We start from the raw sequence: 18,703 nt of genomic DNA on the forward strand, positions 1-18,703 counted from the left end.
ACCCTTCGGCACCCTTCACTCTTTCTCATAAGAGCCTGTGGATGTTCTTGTTTCCTTAGGGGCCCAAGGTCTAGTCCCTTCCTCCGGCAGCTTCCCTGTGGGCCCACAGGAAAGAACAGCGAGGCCAGACAGCTGATGGTTAGTTGTTCTTTGTTTTTAATTTGTCTCTAATAAGCGACACCATCTGCCCACCCCCGTCTGGGAAGCGGGTCCCGAGTGAGGGGGCCTAGCACCCGCTTTGGGAGGTGTAGGCAGAGACTTGGGAGGCCTTGAGGCTTGGATCCCCCCACTGGGTGTGAGTTATGTTTGGAGGGCACACCTCCCCACCCAGGGTAGGTTAGACTTCGTCTACTTGGCCTCAAGCCCCTGGGAACAGTAGAGAGCATGGGGGCCCTGGGGCTCTCGTCCTGGGACAGTTAGCAGTTTGGAGGTACCCCTGGCCCCCTGAGCAGTTAGAGATTAGGGGAGGCTGATCCTTGGCCCTAAGGGTGATTAGGGGCTGCGGGCTGTTAGAGGCCGGCTGCCCAAGCCTCAGCCCCTAAGAATGTTAGAGATTTGCCGGGGTCAGGGGTGCTGGGACCCCAGTTTTGGGAGGGAGTAGTTAGTAGATTGAGGAAATGTTCTGAGCTCCCCAGAAAAGAGCTGTAAGTTAGAGGGGGCCAGGCCTGGTTGGGGCTCAGCTGTCCCAAAGCCGGGCGTCCTGCCTGGGAGATGCGGCTGTCACTGGGGTTTCTCTCCCTCCGTGGTCCTGGCCTCCTCCTTGGCAGGAGGTGGAGACTTCCTGGAGGAAGCTGAAGTGGTGGGGTTGGGAGTCCCTGACCCCGACTGGGCATCTATGCTGGCATGCTCCTTCCGGACAAGGTCCTCCAGTTCCTTCTGCAGGGTACAAAGTTCACAGAGGTCAGAGGTCATCATGCATCATAAGGTCAGAGGACCTGTGGGGCGGGGGTCCAGGGACTGGGCTCAGGGTGGGCGGGGGTGGCCCAGGCTCCTCACCTTCCATCCGAGGAGGTCGGCAAGGGCCAGGCAGCCCTGGTCGCAGTCACCCAGCCAGGCCACGTCCCTGTGGGTGGGTGAGAGTCAGAGCTCCCAGGCTTGTCCCAGGGCCCTGCCGGCTCTGCCCTGCCCTGTGCCTCCGTGCCCTCCCTCCCACCTTGGCCCTGTCCCTTGAAGCCTCCACTGCCCCCGCACTGCCACGGGAGGGCCTCACCTGTAGGCCTTCTTGGAGTCGAAGTCCATGCCTCCTCCGAGGCCCATCATCATCCCGAGGAAAGGGTCCATCTGTGGGGAAGGGGGTGGAGTCGGGGGGAGCTAAGAGCACAGACCCTGGAGCCAGGTGGCTTGGGTTGGAATCCCAGCTCTGTGACTTTGCTCAAGTGGCCTGGCCTCTCTGAACGTCAGTTTCTTTCTCTGTAGAGTGGGGGTGATCATCAAGCCCACTCCTAGGGCTGTACTGTCAGCGGGTTAATACAGAGGAAATGCTTAGCACGGTATCTGGCACACCGTACGTTTTTTGCCTGTTGGAGAAACATCTGTCCCCAGGAGGGAGCCCCTGCCTGGGAGTGAAGCTACCTCAGGAAAAGAGAGATGAGAGAGGGAGCGGGTAACTCCTGACAGAACTGCTGCAGGCCCAGGGGCCAGCTAGCCCTGACTCTTCAGTCACGGGAAGCACGACATTCTCGTTTTGGCTTAAGTCGCTTTGAGCTGGGGTTCTGTCACTCGTTCAAAAGGGTGAATGAGGGACTTCCCTGGTGGAGCAGAGGTTAAGAATCTGCCTGCCAATGCAGGGGACACGGGTTCGAGCCCTGGTCCGGGAAGATCCCACATGCCATGGAGCAACTAAGCCCGTGTGCCACAACTACTGAGCCTGTGCTCTAGAGCCAGCAAGCCACAACTACTGGGCCCGTGTGCCACAACTACTGAGCCCGTGTGCCACAACTACTGAAGCCCGTGCGCTCTAGAGCCCGTGCTCTGCAACAAGAGAAGCCACTGCAATGAGAAGCCCGTGCACCGCAACAAAGAGTAGCCCCCGCTCGCCACAACTAAAGAAAGCCCATGCGCAGCAACAAAGACCCAACGCAGGCAAAAATAAATAATAAATAAATTAAAAAAAAAAAAAAGGGGTGAATGACACAGAGGCCTGTGGAATCCTGGAGTCAGGGCAGCCTGGAACCTGAACACTGTGGATTCCAGAATCCTTAGGTCTGAGCTGAGGGGTCCAAAGTATCGGGATTCTCCAGAGACCTGTCCCCTGGTTCCTGAGGAGGCTGGGGGGAGGCAATGTGGGGCCCCTGTGTGGGGGTGGCAGGGTGTGACTAAAAGGACTCACCTGGCCAGTCTTCTCCTTGTTGATGAGCAGGCGCGGGGTGGAGAGGGGCGCCCTGGTGGAGGGCGAGCTGAGTGGTGAGGGCCTGTCCCGGCTCCCCCAGTCCCCAGCAGCCCCCCATAGCCCCGACCCCCAACCTACTTGCTGATAAGGGATGCGAAGGGCTGCACCTGCAGGGAGGTGCCCATGATGATGAGGAGGTCCACCTTCAGGAAGTCCTGTGAAGGGGGAGCGGCCAGTGAGGCTGGGCTGTGGTCCCCGGCCCCCGCTGCAAGCCCACCCGCAGCTACCTGGGGAAGCCACCTTCCCCAGGGCAGGACCCAGGCTGCCCCTGCGTGGACCGAGATGGGGGGCGCGGTGGGTATACTTACTGACTGCAGGCAAGAGAAGAAACGCGCTGGGAGGTTCTCGCCAAAGAACACGATATCTGAGGTGGAGATAGATGGACAGACATACACAGGGAGAGATAGAGACAGTGAAAAAGCAGGGGGGCAGAGACAGGGAGGGAGAGAGAGGACAGGCAGGAGCAGAAGGTGGACCGCAGGGCTGGGACGGGAGTGTGGAGCGCTGGGAACAGACTAGGGGCTATGGTACCCACTCTCCCTGGGGCAGACTCTGGGCACTGGTCAGGGAGAGAGGGTGACGGGGGTGGATGGACGGATAGGGAGTGTGGCCTTCTTGGGAAGGGGTTAGTGGCTGAGGGGGTCCCAGCCTGAGTCTACCTTGGTTGGTCCCTGGCCCCAAGGCTCACCAGGCTTCACCACACTCCGACATTTCTCACACTTGGGAGTCACCTCGGAGAAGATCTTCTCTGAGCGTGGGGAACGGGGAGGGAGAAGAGGAGGTAAGGGGCTTTGGGCTGGGGCTGCAGCCTGCCTGCCCACCCCATCCTTCCTTCACTGTCAACACAAACACACCTCAGTCACCGGGTGGGCCTCCTGGGGTGTTTGCCCTGCTCAGGAGGGACCTCCCTTCTTAGACAGCTGTCCCTCCCCCGCCCCCAACATTCCTGGGGTGGCTCCCAGCACCAGCTTATAGCTATTAAATGAACAAACAAACAAATGAGCAGACACTCGCCCCTAAAAGGGGCAGCTGGGTTCCACCAACCCCCGACCTGGGGAATCTGGACTTGGGAGTGAAGCTCGTCCAGTGGGTCTTTGAGGGCAGCCCTACTTCACCGTGGGTCAGAGAGGCCTGGTAGGTGCCAGGCCTAGTGGCAGAGAGGGGAGAATTATGCCGGTGATGCTGGGACGGGGACAAAACCTTAGGTGCAGCTGCTTCCCACTCTTGGGCTCTGTGACAGACACACCCCTGCCCCCACGCACACCCCATGCTTATGACAATCCTCCTCCTCATTGCCTATTGATTAAGGAAGCTTGAAAGCATTCTGTCACTTGCAACCCACAGAATCCTGGCTTGTTCATTCAACTATTCACTCATTCCTTCAACAGATATTCACAGAGCACTGCTTTAAGGTCTGTCATTTACTTGAAAATATTTTTGCATTGACAGTACATGACATTTTGCGGGTGATGCTTGTGCTACTGCTGTAAGAGAAACATAATGGAGTAATGTTAATTGTACATCACCCCCAGCTGCGTGCACTTGGGCTATTCAGGAACCCTCACCCCAGGGGCGGGCAGCTGGCATGTTGTCAGAAGGGCCACACTCCAGGGGCCCTACTATGAGCACTGCAGCTGTCCTTATCACACAGGGACACCAGAGGCTTTGTGAAATCAGCATAAAGAACGTCAGAAATGGGTTTCCATGGATGAAGTAAGTGGCTTCTTAATTAGCACAATGGATGTCAGAAATCAGCTCTCACTGGCATTCAAGAAATGTGGATTGGCTGGATTTTTTTTTTTCCTCCTTCTCTTTTTGGACACTCTGCCCAGGCAAGAACAGGGATGATGACTTTAGCAAGCCCTGGAGTTTGCATCCTTAAGGACAGCCCCCAGTCTTCATTCCTAACCAGGGCTGTGCCCAGCTTCACACGCCACGGCCTCTGCTCGCCTGAATCCAGCTAATGGGCCGGTTGAATCCTGTGCCTCTGGGGCAGTGCTGTCCGGTATGCTGGTTAGAGCCACATGTGGCTTTTAAATTTTAATTAATACAAATTAAAGAAAGTTAAGAATTCAGTTCCTCGGTCACATTAGCCACATTTTAAGAGCTCAACAGCCCCATGTGGCAAGTGGCTGCCGTGTTGGACAGTGCAGATATGGAACATTCCCCTCACCCCAGAAAGTTCTCTCAGATACTTCTGCTCTTCTTAGAGTGTAGCTGCGCTTGCCTGGATGAGCCCCTCATGCAAGACGGGGTCAGAGCGCCCAAAGGACAAAGAGCTAGGCTTTCATGACCTCACAGAACAGGTTGTATGACCACGTGGGGGCCTGTCTGCTAACGCACGTCTCTGTGTCTGGAGTCTGCATCCATCATAACCTGGCTGTGAGGTGGTGTCGGGAGAAATGAACCCCCGCTGCCACCTCCAATCTTTGGGGGCTGCCATTATCTGCTAAAAAGAGCTGCAGAGCTGTGCAGGACAGAGCTGGCGTCCGCGCGTGGAGACCCTGTCCCTGGCGCCGGGGAGCAGACAGGGGACGGGAGGCCTGCCCTTGGGGATAATAACCTCTAGCCCCTCACCTTTCATCCAGCTTAGCGTGTACTCCTGCCGGCAGACGGGGCTGATGCAGTGAGACGTGTAGAAGGTGCCGTGGGCCTCCACCAGGTCCTCGGCTTCCAGCCCCGCCACTCGCTCCAGGGTGTCTATGTTCTGGAGGGAGAGATGGAGGAGAGAGGGTCAGGAGCGAACCACACCCCACAAGGGGCAGAAGGCATAGCCAGGAGTCGTGGCTGAGAAAAGCAAGTGTGACAGGGGAGAAGGGAGGGAGGGAGAAGCAAGGGGCAGGGTGTGTCTAAAACTTTTCTGTTCATCCTGATGGTGCCTCTGAAAAGGTAAGTCATGGACACTTAAAGGCAGGGGCCCAAACTCAAATCTCTATGAGCCCAGACCCACTGCCACCAACCAGCCCTGGCAAATTTGGGCCACTTTGCTTCCGTTTTGCTGCAAATGTGTTTTGTTAGAACCAGACACTCTAGTGGCACCTGCCAGAAATTTGGCGAAATAAACGTACAACTCTCCAGTGTCTCCACTGTAAACGCAGCCCCCTCAGATATGGCATCCTTGTGCAGTACCCAACCTGCACAGCTGTCTGTGGCAGCCCTGGCCAGGCATTAACATAAATCAATGAATCAGGAGGGTTTTTTGGGTTTTCATCACACTGTTTTCCTACTTAACCTTACTATGGTCTGCTGCATTGATAGTATATTAACTTGTAGTCTTTTCAGACAGAGATACTTTCCTTATTCAACAGGCAAGAATATTCTTCTCTTGCACATAGACACTTGCGCTTTCTCCAGCCCCGCCCACGAGGAATGCTGCCGAGGCAGGTGCTGCTGGAGGACACTGGCGGGCGTTACAGAGATGGCCGGGCATATGCAGCCCACAGCTGACCCGACGAGGTTTCCTGGAGGCTCCGTGAACAACTGAGAGGGTTCCCTTGCAAGGGCAGACAGCCCCAACTGCCCTCTCTGCTCCCAGCCAGCCATCAGTTTATCCCCAACACATGCAGACAAGAGTCACTGTTCCCAGACTCTCTGTGGCTTTCCCTCTCCCCACTTTACTAGAAATGCTAGTTTTGCCTTTGTTTCTTGACTTAGTCTACCAACTCCCTGACACGTAAGTAAGCAGTGTGCGTGCATATAACTAAATGGCACGTCAAAGGTCTACCTACATGCCTCTGTGTTACCCTTTGATGTCACTTTATTTTTTTTTTTTGCCATGCTGTGCGGCTTGCGGGACCTTAGTTCCCTGGCCAGGGATCGAACCCACACTCTCAGCAGTGAAAGCACAGAGTCCTAACCACTGGACCACCAGGGAATTCCCTTGATGCCACTTTTGATGGAGAAACCACAAACAAACAAAAATGAATGTGGTCAACCCATATGTACTGGTATGAAGGGATCTCTCCAAGATGTTAGAAGGCCCAAAGCACAAAGGCAGTGTGTACAGGATGTGAAAAAATCAATATATGAATTTGTGTATTTGCTTGCCTAAGTATGGAATATCTTCAAAGGAGACCCAAGAAGTAGGCAGCAGCCGTGGCCCCCGGGAGGGAAGCTGGGGCTGGGGAATATGGCCCAAGAGGTTCGCTATACAGGCCAAGCAGCAATGAACGCATGGCAACACACAGCAACTGACGTCTGGCCTCAGCATCAGGCAGGAAAGAGGTCATGGTGAGGAGGCGGGCCCCGGGCAAGGTGGGCGGTGGCCACTCAGCTCCAGCCAACCACTCTCCCCCACAGAAAGCCACCCAGGGTACAGCCAGCTCTTCCTGATTTTCAAGAGGAGACTGATGTCTGGGTTTTCATCTGCAATCTCTTGAATTTTAAACCTTGGCTCACTTCTGGTTTCAAGACATCACGTCTCTGACATGCTTTTAAAAAGCATGAAGCTGGGACTTCCCTGGTGGCACAGTGGTTAAGAATCCGCCTGCCAATGCAGGGGACATGGGTTCGAGCCCTAGTCTGGGAAGATCCCATATGCCAGAGAGCAACTAAGCCCGTGTGCCACAACTACTGGGCCTGCGCTCTAGAGCCTGCGAGCCACAACTACTGAGCCCGCGTGCCACAATTACTGAAGCCCGTGCGCCTAGAGCCCGTGCTCCGCAACAAGAAAAGACACCGCAATGAGAAGCCCGCGCACCGCAACGAAGAGCAGTCCCCGCTCGCTGCAACTAGAGAAAGCCCACCTGCAGCAACGAAGACCAACGCAGGCAAAAATAAAATAAATAAAGAAATAAATAAATAATTTTAAAAAAGCATGAAGCTGCTATGTGGGTGCAGATATGGAAGGATCCTCCAGATAGGGCTTAAATGAAAGAAAGCCAAGTACAAACCCTATGTATGACGTAAATGCCATAGATATAGATTTAAAAGAGCGATAAGCTGGTTTGCTGAGGCGATCACAGTGACTTGAACGAGGCGACAACTGTTCTCATGTTTGAATGGATACTTGTGTCTTGAGATAAAAATAGCATCGCGCGTGGCTTTGAAAGTGCTGCATCGTCACAATTCAGAAAGACGTGAAGACAATGTGTTCCAGAAAACTGGGTCAGTGACTCAAAAAGTGGCTGAGGTTAAAGAAGAGGGTGATGAGTTTTAAAAAAAAAAGGTTTCATGAAACGTGAGACTGGAAAATTTTTTTCCACCTTTGTCTATGTTACGTAATGTGCCATTCTGAATACGTATGCATGCTTAAATCCACACATGAAGAATTGCAACTGGGGGGAAATGCCACCACATTTCACGCTGACCTCACAACGCATTGGTGTTGGCTTTCGTCTAAAAATAGCCTACAGCTGGTGTGCTTTTGTGGTTGGGGCAGGGGGTTCTGCCTCAGACAGAGCTGGGAAGCGAGCCCTCTGAGCAGCCCCCATGAGCCACCTGGTCCTGGGCCTGGGCTTCTCGTGCTGGGACCCCTGTGATCTCATCCTGTCTGGAGGGTTTAAACATCGTCTATCTGCTGCTCTCCAGCTCGAGTCCAGACTCCTGTGTCCAGCTGTCTGCCCATGTCCCCAGGTGGTTGTCTAATGGGCATCTCAACCCCGACATGCCTACAGCCAAGCTCCTCCTCTGCCCCCCCACCCCTGCACGTCCCACCATCTCAATAAAAGGCAGCAGGTGCTCAGGCTGAGAGGGAGCCAGTCATCCCTGACTCCTTTCCTTCTCTCACGAATCGTTTCACATTCAACCCATTGGCAAGTCCTGCCAGCTCCACCTTCAAAACAGGTTCATAAGCCGCCCACTTCTCCCCTTCGGCGGCCCCCTCCCTGGCCCAGCCTCCATCCTCTCCTGCTTGGAACATCATTGCAGCCTCCTCCCTGGTCTTGGTAGCCGCCCCCCACTGCTCCCACAGTCTGCCCCCCTCATGCAGCCAGAGGGACCCTGTGAACACCTGGGTCAGGTCACGTCCCTGCCCTGCTCAGAGTCCTCCTGTGATTCCATCTCACTCAGGGGAAAGGACAAAGCCCTCCCTGTGGCCTCCAAGCCCCCACACGGTCCACCCCTGTCACCTCCCTGACCTCGTCTCCTCCATCTTCTCCTACTACTGTCCTCCCTGCTCACTCAGATCCAGCTTCTTCTTCTTTTCTCCTTTTTAAAATGTTTATTTATTTGGCTGTGCCGGGTCTTAGCTGTGGCATGTGGGATCTAGTTCCCTGACCAGGGATCGAACCTGGGCCCCCTGCATTGGGAGCGTGGAGTCTTAACCACTGGACTGCCAGGGAAGTCCAGATCCAGCTTCTTGAACACGCCAAATGCAGCCTCCCCTCAGGACCTCTGGACTGGCTGTTCGCTTTGCCTGGAATGCACTCTCCCCCGACATATGATCCCATGGCTCCCTCCCTCCCCTCCTACAGGTCTCTGTTTAAATGTCCTGCTTCTCAGTGAGGCCTTCCCTGACATCCTGTTCACTACAGCACCCCTGACCCCACACACACAGAGCTTGAGTCCCCTTTCCTGCTCAGCTGCACGCCACAGACCTCTCAGCATCAGCATAGATACGCAACTCACCCATCTCGTCCGTTGTCTCTCCCCACACTACAGTGTCAGTTCCAGGAGGGCAGGGATGTCTGCTCCCTCCGTTCACTGCCTGCAGGGCCTGGCACTGGGTTGGCACTCAGTAAACATTGGGACAGAAGCTTACAAACAGGTTTGCCAGCAGGGCTATGGTGAGGATTTCATGAAGGCACTTGGCTTCAGGTGAGCTGCTCGTATCAAGTCTGAGTCACATCTCATGGAAAAAACTGACTCTCTGGGAAGAAAGGTCAGGTTTATTCTGAGCTGGGGCTCCTGCTGGAAGGAGGAGGCCATCCCCTCCCCCGCCAGCCCTGGGTGGGAGCACATACCCCACTTGAGAATTCCGGACCTACAAAGATTTCATCCTCCCCCTGGTGGCAACTTCTGAGGCTGCAGGCTCCCGATTGCCAGGCGCAAGAAGAAAATAATAGAACACCTATTTCTATCCATGTGTTCTCTCTCTATTTTATAATTTTGAGTTCTGAGGTATGAATTAGAGCAGGCATGGTATCAGGGCTATAGTACATCATGTAATTTGAATACGTATTTATGAAACAAAGGTAGAGGTGCAAACATTTTTCACTATTAGGGGTGCGAGACCCTAAAAGGCTCACCAACTCGGAAGCCAACAATGTGAGCTGTCCTTCCCTGAGGACACCCCGGCGAGGCCCTCAGCCTGACATGTATGAGCCACGGCCCCACGGTACGCACAAGGCCTTTGTGCAAATTATAAAAGGGTGTCCCAGGACTTCCCCAGTGGTGCAGTGGTTAAGACTCCACGCTCCCAATGCAGGGGGCCGGGGTTCAATCCCTGGTTGGGGAACTAGATCCCACATGCATGCCACAACTAAGGATCCCGCCTGCTGCAACTAAGGAGCTGGTGTGCCGTAACTAATAAGCCAGCAAGCCGCAACTAAGGAGCCCACCTGTCACAACTAAGACCCAGCACAGCCAAATAAATAAATATATTTTTAAAAGGTGCCCCCCCACAGACAAAAAGAATAGTGCTCTTTCCTTAAGAGTTTACAGCTACCAGCCGGAAAACTGTCAGGTGTAGTGATCATATTAGATCAACTCAGTTTGGAGTCATTTGCTGGAAAGCCCTGCCAAATACGAAATCTATGGTGCCAATAGTGTCTGCTCAGAGAAGTACTCCTGGGATGGCCCTGAGGGAGGTCACTGCCACATCACCACAGGTCTGAGAGGGCGAAGCTGTTCTGGCCTCTGTTTTATAGAAAGGGAAACTGAGGCTGAGAGAGGGGGATGTGAGTCACTGCAGGTCACGTGACAGAGAAGCCGTGGCCTGAGCTCTCGGGCCCCTCCAGCCCGCGCGCTTCCTCCCAGCATGCCCGCGGTCCCGCCTACCTGCGTGTAGCAGCGCAGGAGCAGCCCTTTCTCCTTCAGCAGGCGGATGAAGTAGTGGCAGACGGTGGGCTGGAGGGGAGCAATCATGACAATGCCGATGAAGACAGAAGACACTGACCGCGCACCGCTGTGTGCCAGGAACCGTTCTAGGCACCATGCCTGTTTTCCCTCACGGAATCGTCACACCGACCTCGCGAGGTGCGCACCTTTGTTATCCCCATTTCACAGGTGAGGGAACTGAGGCACAGAGAGGGTGACTGTCCTGCCAAAGTCACCCAGGTTGTGGAGTTGGGGTTTGCACAGAGAGGACTGGCTCTGGAGTCTGGGCTCTTGCATGTATCATTAACTCATTTAAGCCTCACAACAACCCTTCTCATGGACAGTTATCAGCTTCATTTTACATAAGGGAAAACTGAGGCTCAAGGACACAAGAGCAGGACTTGGACCCAGGCAGTCTGGGCCCGGAGCCCATGTATATATATATATATATATTTTTTTTTTGGTTGGTGCCACACGGCTTGCAGGATCTCAGTTCCCCAACCAGGGACTGAACCCGGGCCACAGCAGTGAAGGCCCGGAATCCTAACCACTAGGCCAGGGAACTTCCCCAGAGCCCACGTGTTTAATGGCTATAATATGTGTCTGAAGGGCCCTGGAGGGGGCTTTCCCATGCCTGCTGGCCCCCAACCTTCCCTGTCACCGCCTCCACAAAAGAGCGCTCACCTTGAACTGCCCAGGATAGAGCTCCTTGGCGAGGGCAAAGAAGGGCTCTGGGTGTTTCTGTGGGAGAGAGAGCCGGAGGGCAGGTGGGCACCCAGATGGCCCTGGTGAGATGAGAGCTGGAGAGAGGCGGCCACGCCTCCACCCCCCACCCCCATTACAGACGTTCCTCCCTGCAGGACACGTACCTTGAAGTAGCCAATCTCAAAGATGGCCTCCGGGTAGGGAAGGTGGTACTTCTCCAGGTTGGCGTAGAGGCCCGTGTTTGGGGAGCGGAAGTCAGGGATGCCCGCCGCTGGGGGAGGAGTGGCAGTGGGCATTCAATCGATGAGGGACTTTGGCCCCTTCTCTACCACACTGACCCTCCCAGGCAAGGGCCCCCACACGGCTCCTCCCCAGCTCTTGGAAGGGGCGCCCCCAACCAGGGAGTTCTCTTGGGGGAGGGGGGCACTTACAAGTGGAGATTCCAGCTCCCACCAAACAGATAACCCTGCGACCTGGAGGAGAAGAGTTTATGCAGCGTGGGTTTTTTGTTTTTGTTTTTTTTCAGTTTACGTTTGTTTAGTGTTGTAACATTTTGTTTTGAACATCAAACACTGCTCCAAAATGTGACCATTTATCTTAAGACAGTTGTCTTTGCCATAAACTAAGTCCTGGGCTGGTGTTCACCAGTTGTCTTTGCCATAAACTAATCAAATGCACATCAGCCACCGGAAGTCTGGTAATTTTCAGGTGAAGACCAAAGACTGGCCACCCTCAGCCCATGCCCAGTGAGCAGCAGAGTGGATGAGGGCTTCCAATCCTAGTTCTTCTGCATACCAGCGGGGGCGTCTTAGTTCCGATCACCACTCTGGGCTTTCGCTTCCTGCTCTGTAAAATGGGCATAATCACAGTACTGACCTCGCAGGGCTGTTGAGAGACTGAATTCATCCCTGTGAAGCTTAGGGCAGTGCCCAGCACTGACGATTCTTCAAGTCACTCGAGCTCAACTTCTTTAGCCCCATGATTCGTATACCTATAAGCGCTTTGCTCCCCCATTGTCACCAGCTTTCAGAAAAGAAGATGGGGAGGCGTGGTAGGGATGGCATCACTTCACAAGCACGTGGGGCTGTGCAGAAATAGCCCAGCTGCCTCTTCAGCGGCTGGCTGGCTGGCAGCCCTGCCACACAGCACCCTTGGCATCTGCCCATCAGCTGATGGACAGACACGGGCGAGAGGTGCCTGTGAACCGGGCGCCTCTGGGGTGTTCTATGCAAAGGAGGACAGCAAGGGTGACAAAGGCTGAGGCCTGCTACAGCCACAGCCCTTGGCTTCGTCTCGGGATGCCATTGGACTAGGCCCAGTGGACCCACCAGGGGCCATGTGGAAGGGAGCGTGCGCCCTGGATTCAGGCGGCCTGGCATCGAGCCCTGATTCTGCCTCTTGCCAGAAGTGTGACCCTGTACCAAGTCACAGTCTCTCTGCGCCTCAGTTTCCTCCTCTGTCCAGATCACTCCTCACAGGTATCATGTGAAGATCAAAGGAGGGGACACCTGTCAAGTGCTTAGCCCAGTGCCTGGCAAACAGCGAGAGCTCAACTCATTGTTATTATTATTTTTATATTTTTAAGATTTTTTTGGTGTGGACCATTTTTGTTTGTTTGTTTGTTTTGTGGTACACGGGCCTCTCACTGTTGTGGCCTCTCCCGTTGCGGAGCACGGGCTCCGGACGCGCAGGCTCAGCGGCCATGGCTCACGGGCCCAGCCGCTCCGCGGCATGTGGGATCTTCCCGGACCGGGGCACAAACCCGCGTCCCCTGCATCGGCAGGCGGACTCTCAACCACTGCGCCACCAGGGAAGCCCCTTTGTCGATCATTTTTAAAGTCTTTATTGAATTTTGATTACAATATTGCTTCTGTTTTATGTTTTGGTTCTTTGGCCGTGAGGCATGTGGGATCTCAGCTCCCCAGCCAGGGAGCGAACCCATACATACCCCCTGCGTTGGAAGGCGAAGTCTTAACCAACGGACCGCCATGCAAGTCCCCATTGTTATTATTTATTATTATCCCCTCATAGGCGCCCTCATGAATCAATTATCCTAAGACCCACGCGCAGGAGGACAGAAGGAATGAAAGCTTTGATGCCACTGCCTTCGTTCTCTTGGGGGCCCACCCAAGCCAAGAGATGGCTGCAGACAGCTGTCTGGCCTGCCCTAGGAGAGGGAGGTTCAGGACGGCCGGCCTGGCTGCCCTCGGAGAGACGGCAGCAGCTGGAGGACAGGGAAACTGGAGAAGACGTCCTCAACAAAGGCTGTTCAGGACCCTCAAAGAGTGGATTGTTCTAGTCAAGGACTGCCGAGGGCTCGGTTTCTCAGACTCTGGTGACCTCGTGGCAAGAAATATAAATTACATGGTGACCCCATAAAGAGGCACCTCTACACCACACCTGAAACAAGCCTCCTGTAATAATCGTCACAGGGAACACTTACGCAGCTCTTGCTCTGTTCCAGGCCCGGTTCCAGGCATTTACATCTATGAATTTATGTAACCCCCTCATAACCCTATAAGGTAATTACTATTATTAGCAGCTTCATTCTGTCAAACAGGCCTGGCCAATCAGAGACACGGTGATTGGTTCAGGGGTAGGAATGTGACCCAACCTGGGCCAATTGGAGCCGATCTCTGCTCTTTTGCCTGAACTACAGGGAGAAAGATGCTCTCTTCAGTGGGAGCCACTAGGCTGGTGGAACTTGTATTTGCCACTGCCAGGAGCAACCTTGACCCCAACACAGAGAAGAGCTGCACCAGAGAGGGTTCAGATTTTTGACAACAGCATGGAAGCCGCTGAATCCAGCCATGATTAAAGCGGGGTTTTCGTTACAGGATCAACACACTCCCTTTTTGGCATAAACCAGTTTGAGTTGAGGTTCTTGTGACTTGCAGATGAAAGTTGTGAATTAAGTCACTTGGGGCCAGGAGAGGGGAAGGGGCCCAGTGCAGGGAGAGGACTCACAGCGCTCACTCTGCATGTAGCGGGTCACCCCTTCCAGGGTTAATTCATCCAGCAGACGCTCCTTCTGGGTGCCCAGGCCCAGTGTCTGGGAGAAGAAATTCCGCAGGAAGTCCACTGGCCAAAAAGAAGAGAGACAGCAGCCGGGTGGGTGTTCAGTCAGGGTGCCCAGAGGCCCCGAGTGCCCCTGCCCAGCCCTGGGGCCCCGCCGCCTTCCCGCGACTAAGAGCTCAATGCCTGGCCCAGTCAGGGGCCTCCAGGCACTGGCACTGCATCTGTTATTACATACTTTGAATGTCACCCCTGGCAGAGGTGAGCACCCAGATCCCTGCCCTAAACCGCCCCCCAGAACCGTGCTCTCAAGGAAGATACTCACTCTCTCCTTCTCCGCCAGCCGCTCCTCCCTCAGTGTCTGAATCTGAGTCCTGGAAGGGGTGGGGGTGGGGTGATCAGGCCCCAGAAGTGGGGTGAGGGAAGGAGGGAAGTGGGGGTGACACCGGGTTTGGGGAAAAGGCTCTGGCTGGGAGCTGGGCCCGAGGAAGTGAGGGGTGGAGGGGACAGCGCTGGGGGCCAGTGTGTGGGCTCTGGGACAGGCTGCCTGTGTTGGAAAACCCAGCTCTGCTACTTGCAAGGAGCACAGTCTCCGGTGGGTGACTTGGCTTTTCTGAGTCTCCGAGCTCCTCCTCTTAGAGACGGAGCTCAGAGGACACTGACCTCAGAGTGCTACTGTGAGATGAAGTGAATTCACCTCTGGGAGGTGCTCAGAACAGCCCTGGGGCGGGTGTGTGGTGGTGATTGCTCAGGAAGCACTGGCTATGTTCTCATCACCTCCCGGTGTCCACGGCTTCGCCTTACAACCCCTCTAGTCCCCTGCCCCGGCCAGCAGCCCTGCAGCCCTCCTCACCTTCGTCACTCCAGTGAATAATGCCTCGGTCCTCACCCTGCGGCTGTCAGCCCTCCTGCCTGAAGCCCCCCACTCCACCTTTCCAACCCTTCCATCTCCTTTATCGACTCCTCCCCTCAGCCAGACTTCCAAATTGAGGGTCTGGGACTCTGTCCCGGGCCCTCCCTACTTTCTCTGTTCACCTTCCCTGGTCGGCCTCATCCACGCCACTGGTCTGTCCTCCAGATCCAGGGTTCCCGCAGCCTCCTGGTATGCCTCCTTCTAAGTGACCCCTGGTCCCTCACTCCCACCGTGTCCCAAACTGGCCTCAGCATCTCCTCCAAACCTGCTCCTCCTCCTGGGCCCCATCTCAGTGTGGCTTCCGGCCCCCGGTCTGCCAGACGCCTCCTGCCTCCCTCCCCTGCCCTCCTGCCATAACACGTGGGCTCCACGTGGCCCAGCCTGTCCTCCCCGCGGTCCTGCCCTGACCTCCTCCCTAGGCTCCCAGCCTCAGTCTTCACCTCTGATCTACTCTGCTGCCCTGTGTGTGGCGGCCTGCCTGGGTCGGCCCGCTCCCCTCCACTTCAAAGGCCCTTCTCTGTGGCTTCTCCAGTCTAATCACCTGATCACGAACATCTATGGAGTCTACCGTGATGTCAGCTCCAAGAAGGCTGGGAGTTTTCGTCATCACCACTGGATGCCCAGCACCAAGAACAGGGTCTGGCACTTGGCGGGAGTTCCAGAACTATCCACCACTGAACAAACGGACACCGGCTGTGCTGTGTGCTAGACCAGGCCTGGGCCCTGTAATGGACCTCATGCAAGGGTAGGAATGCAATTCTGGGGAATTCCCTGGCAGTCCAGTGGTTAGGACTACGCGATCTTACTGCCAAGGACCTGCATTCAATCCCTGGTTGGGGAACTAAGATCCCGCAAGCCGAGTGGTGCAGCCAAAAAAAAAAAAAAAAAAAAATCTAACCAATTCGCTCTCCTGTTTAAAACCCCTCCAACAACCCCTCTCCATCACTCACAACTCTGGTTCCAAGCCTTTTTGAATAGAAACCTCCCTTGCAAACACAGTGAAAACTTTTCATTACTTTCGGACTATGTAAGCTGCACAAAAACTTTGACCATTAGACAATGTATAACTTGGGGGCACTTGCTTCATGAGTCCCTCCCCCACAACCCCTGTCCCATTCCCCCACTTCAAGCTAACCACTATTATTAACAGTACAATGGTAATTACTCCAGATTTTGTCTCTGCGGGTAAAACTCGCCATTTCCCCAGAAATGGGTCATACCACAGTATGATGCTGCAACTTGCATTTTCCGCCAAACAATATATCGTAGACCCACCAGCTACATAGTGTTGCAGTGTAAAGATGTCCCATAGTTCATTTAACCCATCAACTGATAGCCGCTTGGGCTGTTTCCAGTTTTTCTGTATGAGACAATGCTGCAATTTACATGCTCGAATCTCTCTCTTTGGGACTGAGGATCGCTTTTTCACATTAAACCTTTTTCCCTGACAGTGGTCGTGCTTTGGGAGCCAGGCGAGGGAGAAGCCCGGCCTGACAGGAAGCTCTTATCCCCTCGGTGTGGCTCTGCTGTGTCTCTGTGGGGTGCTCTCATCACAGCTTCTGCACTGGCCTACATCTGAACTGCGATCTCGCGTCTGTGGGTGGGCTGGCATGATTTCAGGTTGCAGACAGTGAGGCTCTGTGGAAGGATTTCAGGGCCCTGCTGAGAACATGGGAGCAACAGGGCCTAAGGGGGAGCTGGAGGTGCTGGTGGGGCCTCTGTGAGCCTGCTTCCAGCGAAGTGTCCGGGACGCAATGTGCTGGGTGCCATGGGTCGCAAACCCGTCCCTGCCCTTCTAGCCAAGGGACAGTGGACAAGTTACTGAACAACTCTGTTTCCAATTCCTCATCTATAAAATGGCTACAGTAGACCTTGCCCCCCAACAGGGATGCTGGGAAGATGAAATGAGATGAGGCACATCAAACACTAAGCAGAGTACCCGGCTGGAGTAAGTACTCAATAAATGCTAACCATGAATATAATTAGCTGACCTCCCCAGCCACCTGATTACTGAACACATCACATTCTTTCATGCCCCTCAGTGTTTGCAAAAGCTGTACCCTCTGTCTGGGACACCATTTCTCACCTTGCCTGAGAAAATTCTAAATCACTCTACACTAACTACCACATGCTGTATCTCAATCTGACTCCTAGAACAGCCTGTGGATTCCTCCAGGGAAGGGACTGGCAGGCATCTGTGTGACCCCACAAAGTTTACTCTGGGCTCCCAGAGTGCCCTGAGCTACTTTCATCATCACCCCATAGGGTCATTGTCTAGTCACTTGTCCCGTGAGATCTGTGAGTTCAGGGACCAAAGCTCTTCCATGCCCAGTGCAAATGAGTTTCAGAAGGGATGGGGGGCGCGGTGGGGAGGGCAAGGAGAAAGGAAAGTTTGGAAGGGCAGGCCTGGGGTTGAGGCTGCACATCCTTCTCTGACAGTCCCCAGAATCCACCATTCCCCGGGAGGATGAACCAGGAGGTGGGGTGAGGGACTGGGGCAGTGAGCTGAGGGCCCTGGGGTATCTGTCTCCCCTCTGCCACCTCCCCCCGTGTGGGGTGTTGGAAATCCATCTCTCTCCTTCCCTCCACCCTTCCCCCCATCTCACCTGAGCCTCCTGCACCTTCCCTGCCTGGGTCTCCACAGGGTCAGAGGCTGGGGGAGGAGGGGGAGCAGATGTGGTTATGGTGAAGGGAGTGGTTAAGGGGGAATGAAGGGTTTCAAAGCAGCGGGGGGCAGAGGGGGTCAAGAAGACCCACCAACCTAGTTATACTGGGGTGGAAATGTAAAAATGGAGTAGATGGAGGGAGGGAATGGGGAAAAGCAGATCTTATCAGAGTGGGGAGTGCTGGGAGGACAGGTGGTTAGTGAGGGACAAAGAGGCTGGGACGGGAAGGTTTAGGAGAGAGAAAAGAAAGTAAAGCATACAGGGTATGGAGGAAGACTGAGGAGGAGTTAGGAAGGACGCAGTAGTGTGTGAGTGTGTACGGGGAGGGTTAGGTTTACAAGCAGAGGGAAGCGTAGAAAGCAAGAGAGAAGATAAGAAGAGATACTCCGCCTGGAAGAGGTGTTGGGTGGTGGGGGGCAGGGAGGGTGGGATGGTAGGTTTAGGAGAGGAAGGAAGAGATAGGAGGGGACACCAGGGGTCCCCTAGCATCCTACAGTTCCCACTAACAACCAGGTACCCTTAGCAACCTGGACCGCGGCATTCTAAGTCCCTAGCAACGAGGATCATTAGCAACTAAGGTGAGAGAAAGACGCGATCATTAGTAACCTGGGGGACGTGGCAAACGGACCCTTAAAACCTCGCGACCCAGAAACCCACCAATCTAGCAATATGGATCATTTTGCAACGGCCCCTGAATCCCATTCCCCCCCATGCAGCCCCCATCTCCTGCCCCACCACGCCCGCCCTCGGGCCCCGGGGCCTGCAGCCCTCAGCCAGGCCCCGGCGCGGCCCGACCCTCCCACCAGGGCCCCCGACTCACGATCCGGCTCAGCCATGGGCGCGGGGCGGGGGCCCTCGGGACTGTCACCGACTGCTCTGCCCCGTGACGGCACCGGAAACAGGAGGGGTCCGAGACAGGGCAAAGAACTACAACTCCCAGGAGCCATCGCGGCCGCCAGCAACTCCCGGAGCTAGCCCCTCTGCGGTAAGGAAGACACGAGAGGGCTGGACTATGAATCCCAGAGTGCCCCGCTCCCG

At 54.9% G+C, this 18,703-nt stretch overlaps 1 protein-coding gene across 3 annotated transcripts; it reads right to left on the minus strand.

Annotated features, from left to right (window-relative positions):
• Positions 1-135: 135 nt before the first annotated feature.
• On the minus strand, positions 136-18,578 carry SIRT2 (sirtuin 2). Of its 3 annotated transcripts, none has more exons than XM_029206497.1 (16): positions 18,486-18,578; positions 17,606-17,652; positions 14,412-14,460; positions 14,039-14,152; positions 11,503-11,544; positions 11,236-11,342; positions 11,051-11,107; positions 10,328-10,396; positions 4,967-5,096; positions 3,078-3,137; positions 2,698-2,753; positions 2,468-2,544; positions 2,330-2,381; positions 1,211-1,281; positions 997-1,063; positions 136-876 (listed from the first exon to the last, which is right to left on the minus strand). In XM_029206497.1, exons 1-16 carry the CDS (start codon positions 18,499-18,501, stop codon positions 721-723), a joined length of 1,170 nt encoding a protein of 389 aa, XP_029062330.1. In that variant the 5' UTR covers positions 18,502-18,578; the 3' UTR covers positions 136-720. The 3 variants fall into 3 exon arrangements, with proteins under 3 accessions (XP_029062330.1, XP_029062339.1, XP_029062345.1); XM_029206506.1 differs by having other exon boundaries at positions 617-876; positions 14,048-14,152; positions 18,486-18,521; XM_029206512.1 differs by lacking the exon at positions 17,606-17,652 and having other exon boundaries at positions 617-876; positions 18,486-18,559.
• Positions 18,579-18,703: the final 125 nt, after the last annotated feature.

Source organism: Monodon monoceros, unplaced genomic scaffold, assembly GCF_005190385.1.
Source record: "Monodon monoceros isolate NGI ecotype Baffin Bay Population unplaced genomic scaffold, NGI_Narwhal_1 Super_Scaffold_10, whole genome shotgun sequence".
In the NCBI taxonomy this organism is placed as follows: domain Eukaryota; kingdom Metazoa; phylum Chordata; class Mammalia; order Artiodactyla; family Monodontidae; genus Monodon; species Monodon monoceros.

Bases quoted from the DNA above. Each gene is read 5' to 3' on its own strand.
- SIRT2 (XM_029206497.1), bottom strand. The intron at 11,343-11,502 runs GTAAGTGCCCCC...CTCCTCCCCCAG, and splicing joins GGGAGCTGGAATCTCCACTT to CGGCGGGCATCCCTGACTTC. The intron at 2,754-3,077 runs GTGAGCCTTGGG...TCTCCACCTCAG, and splicing joins TCGGAGTGTGGTGAAGCCTG to ATATCGTGTTCTTTGGCGAG.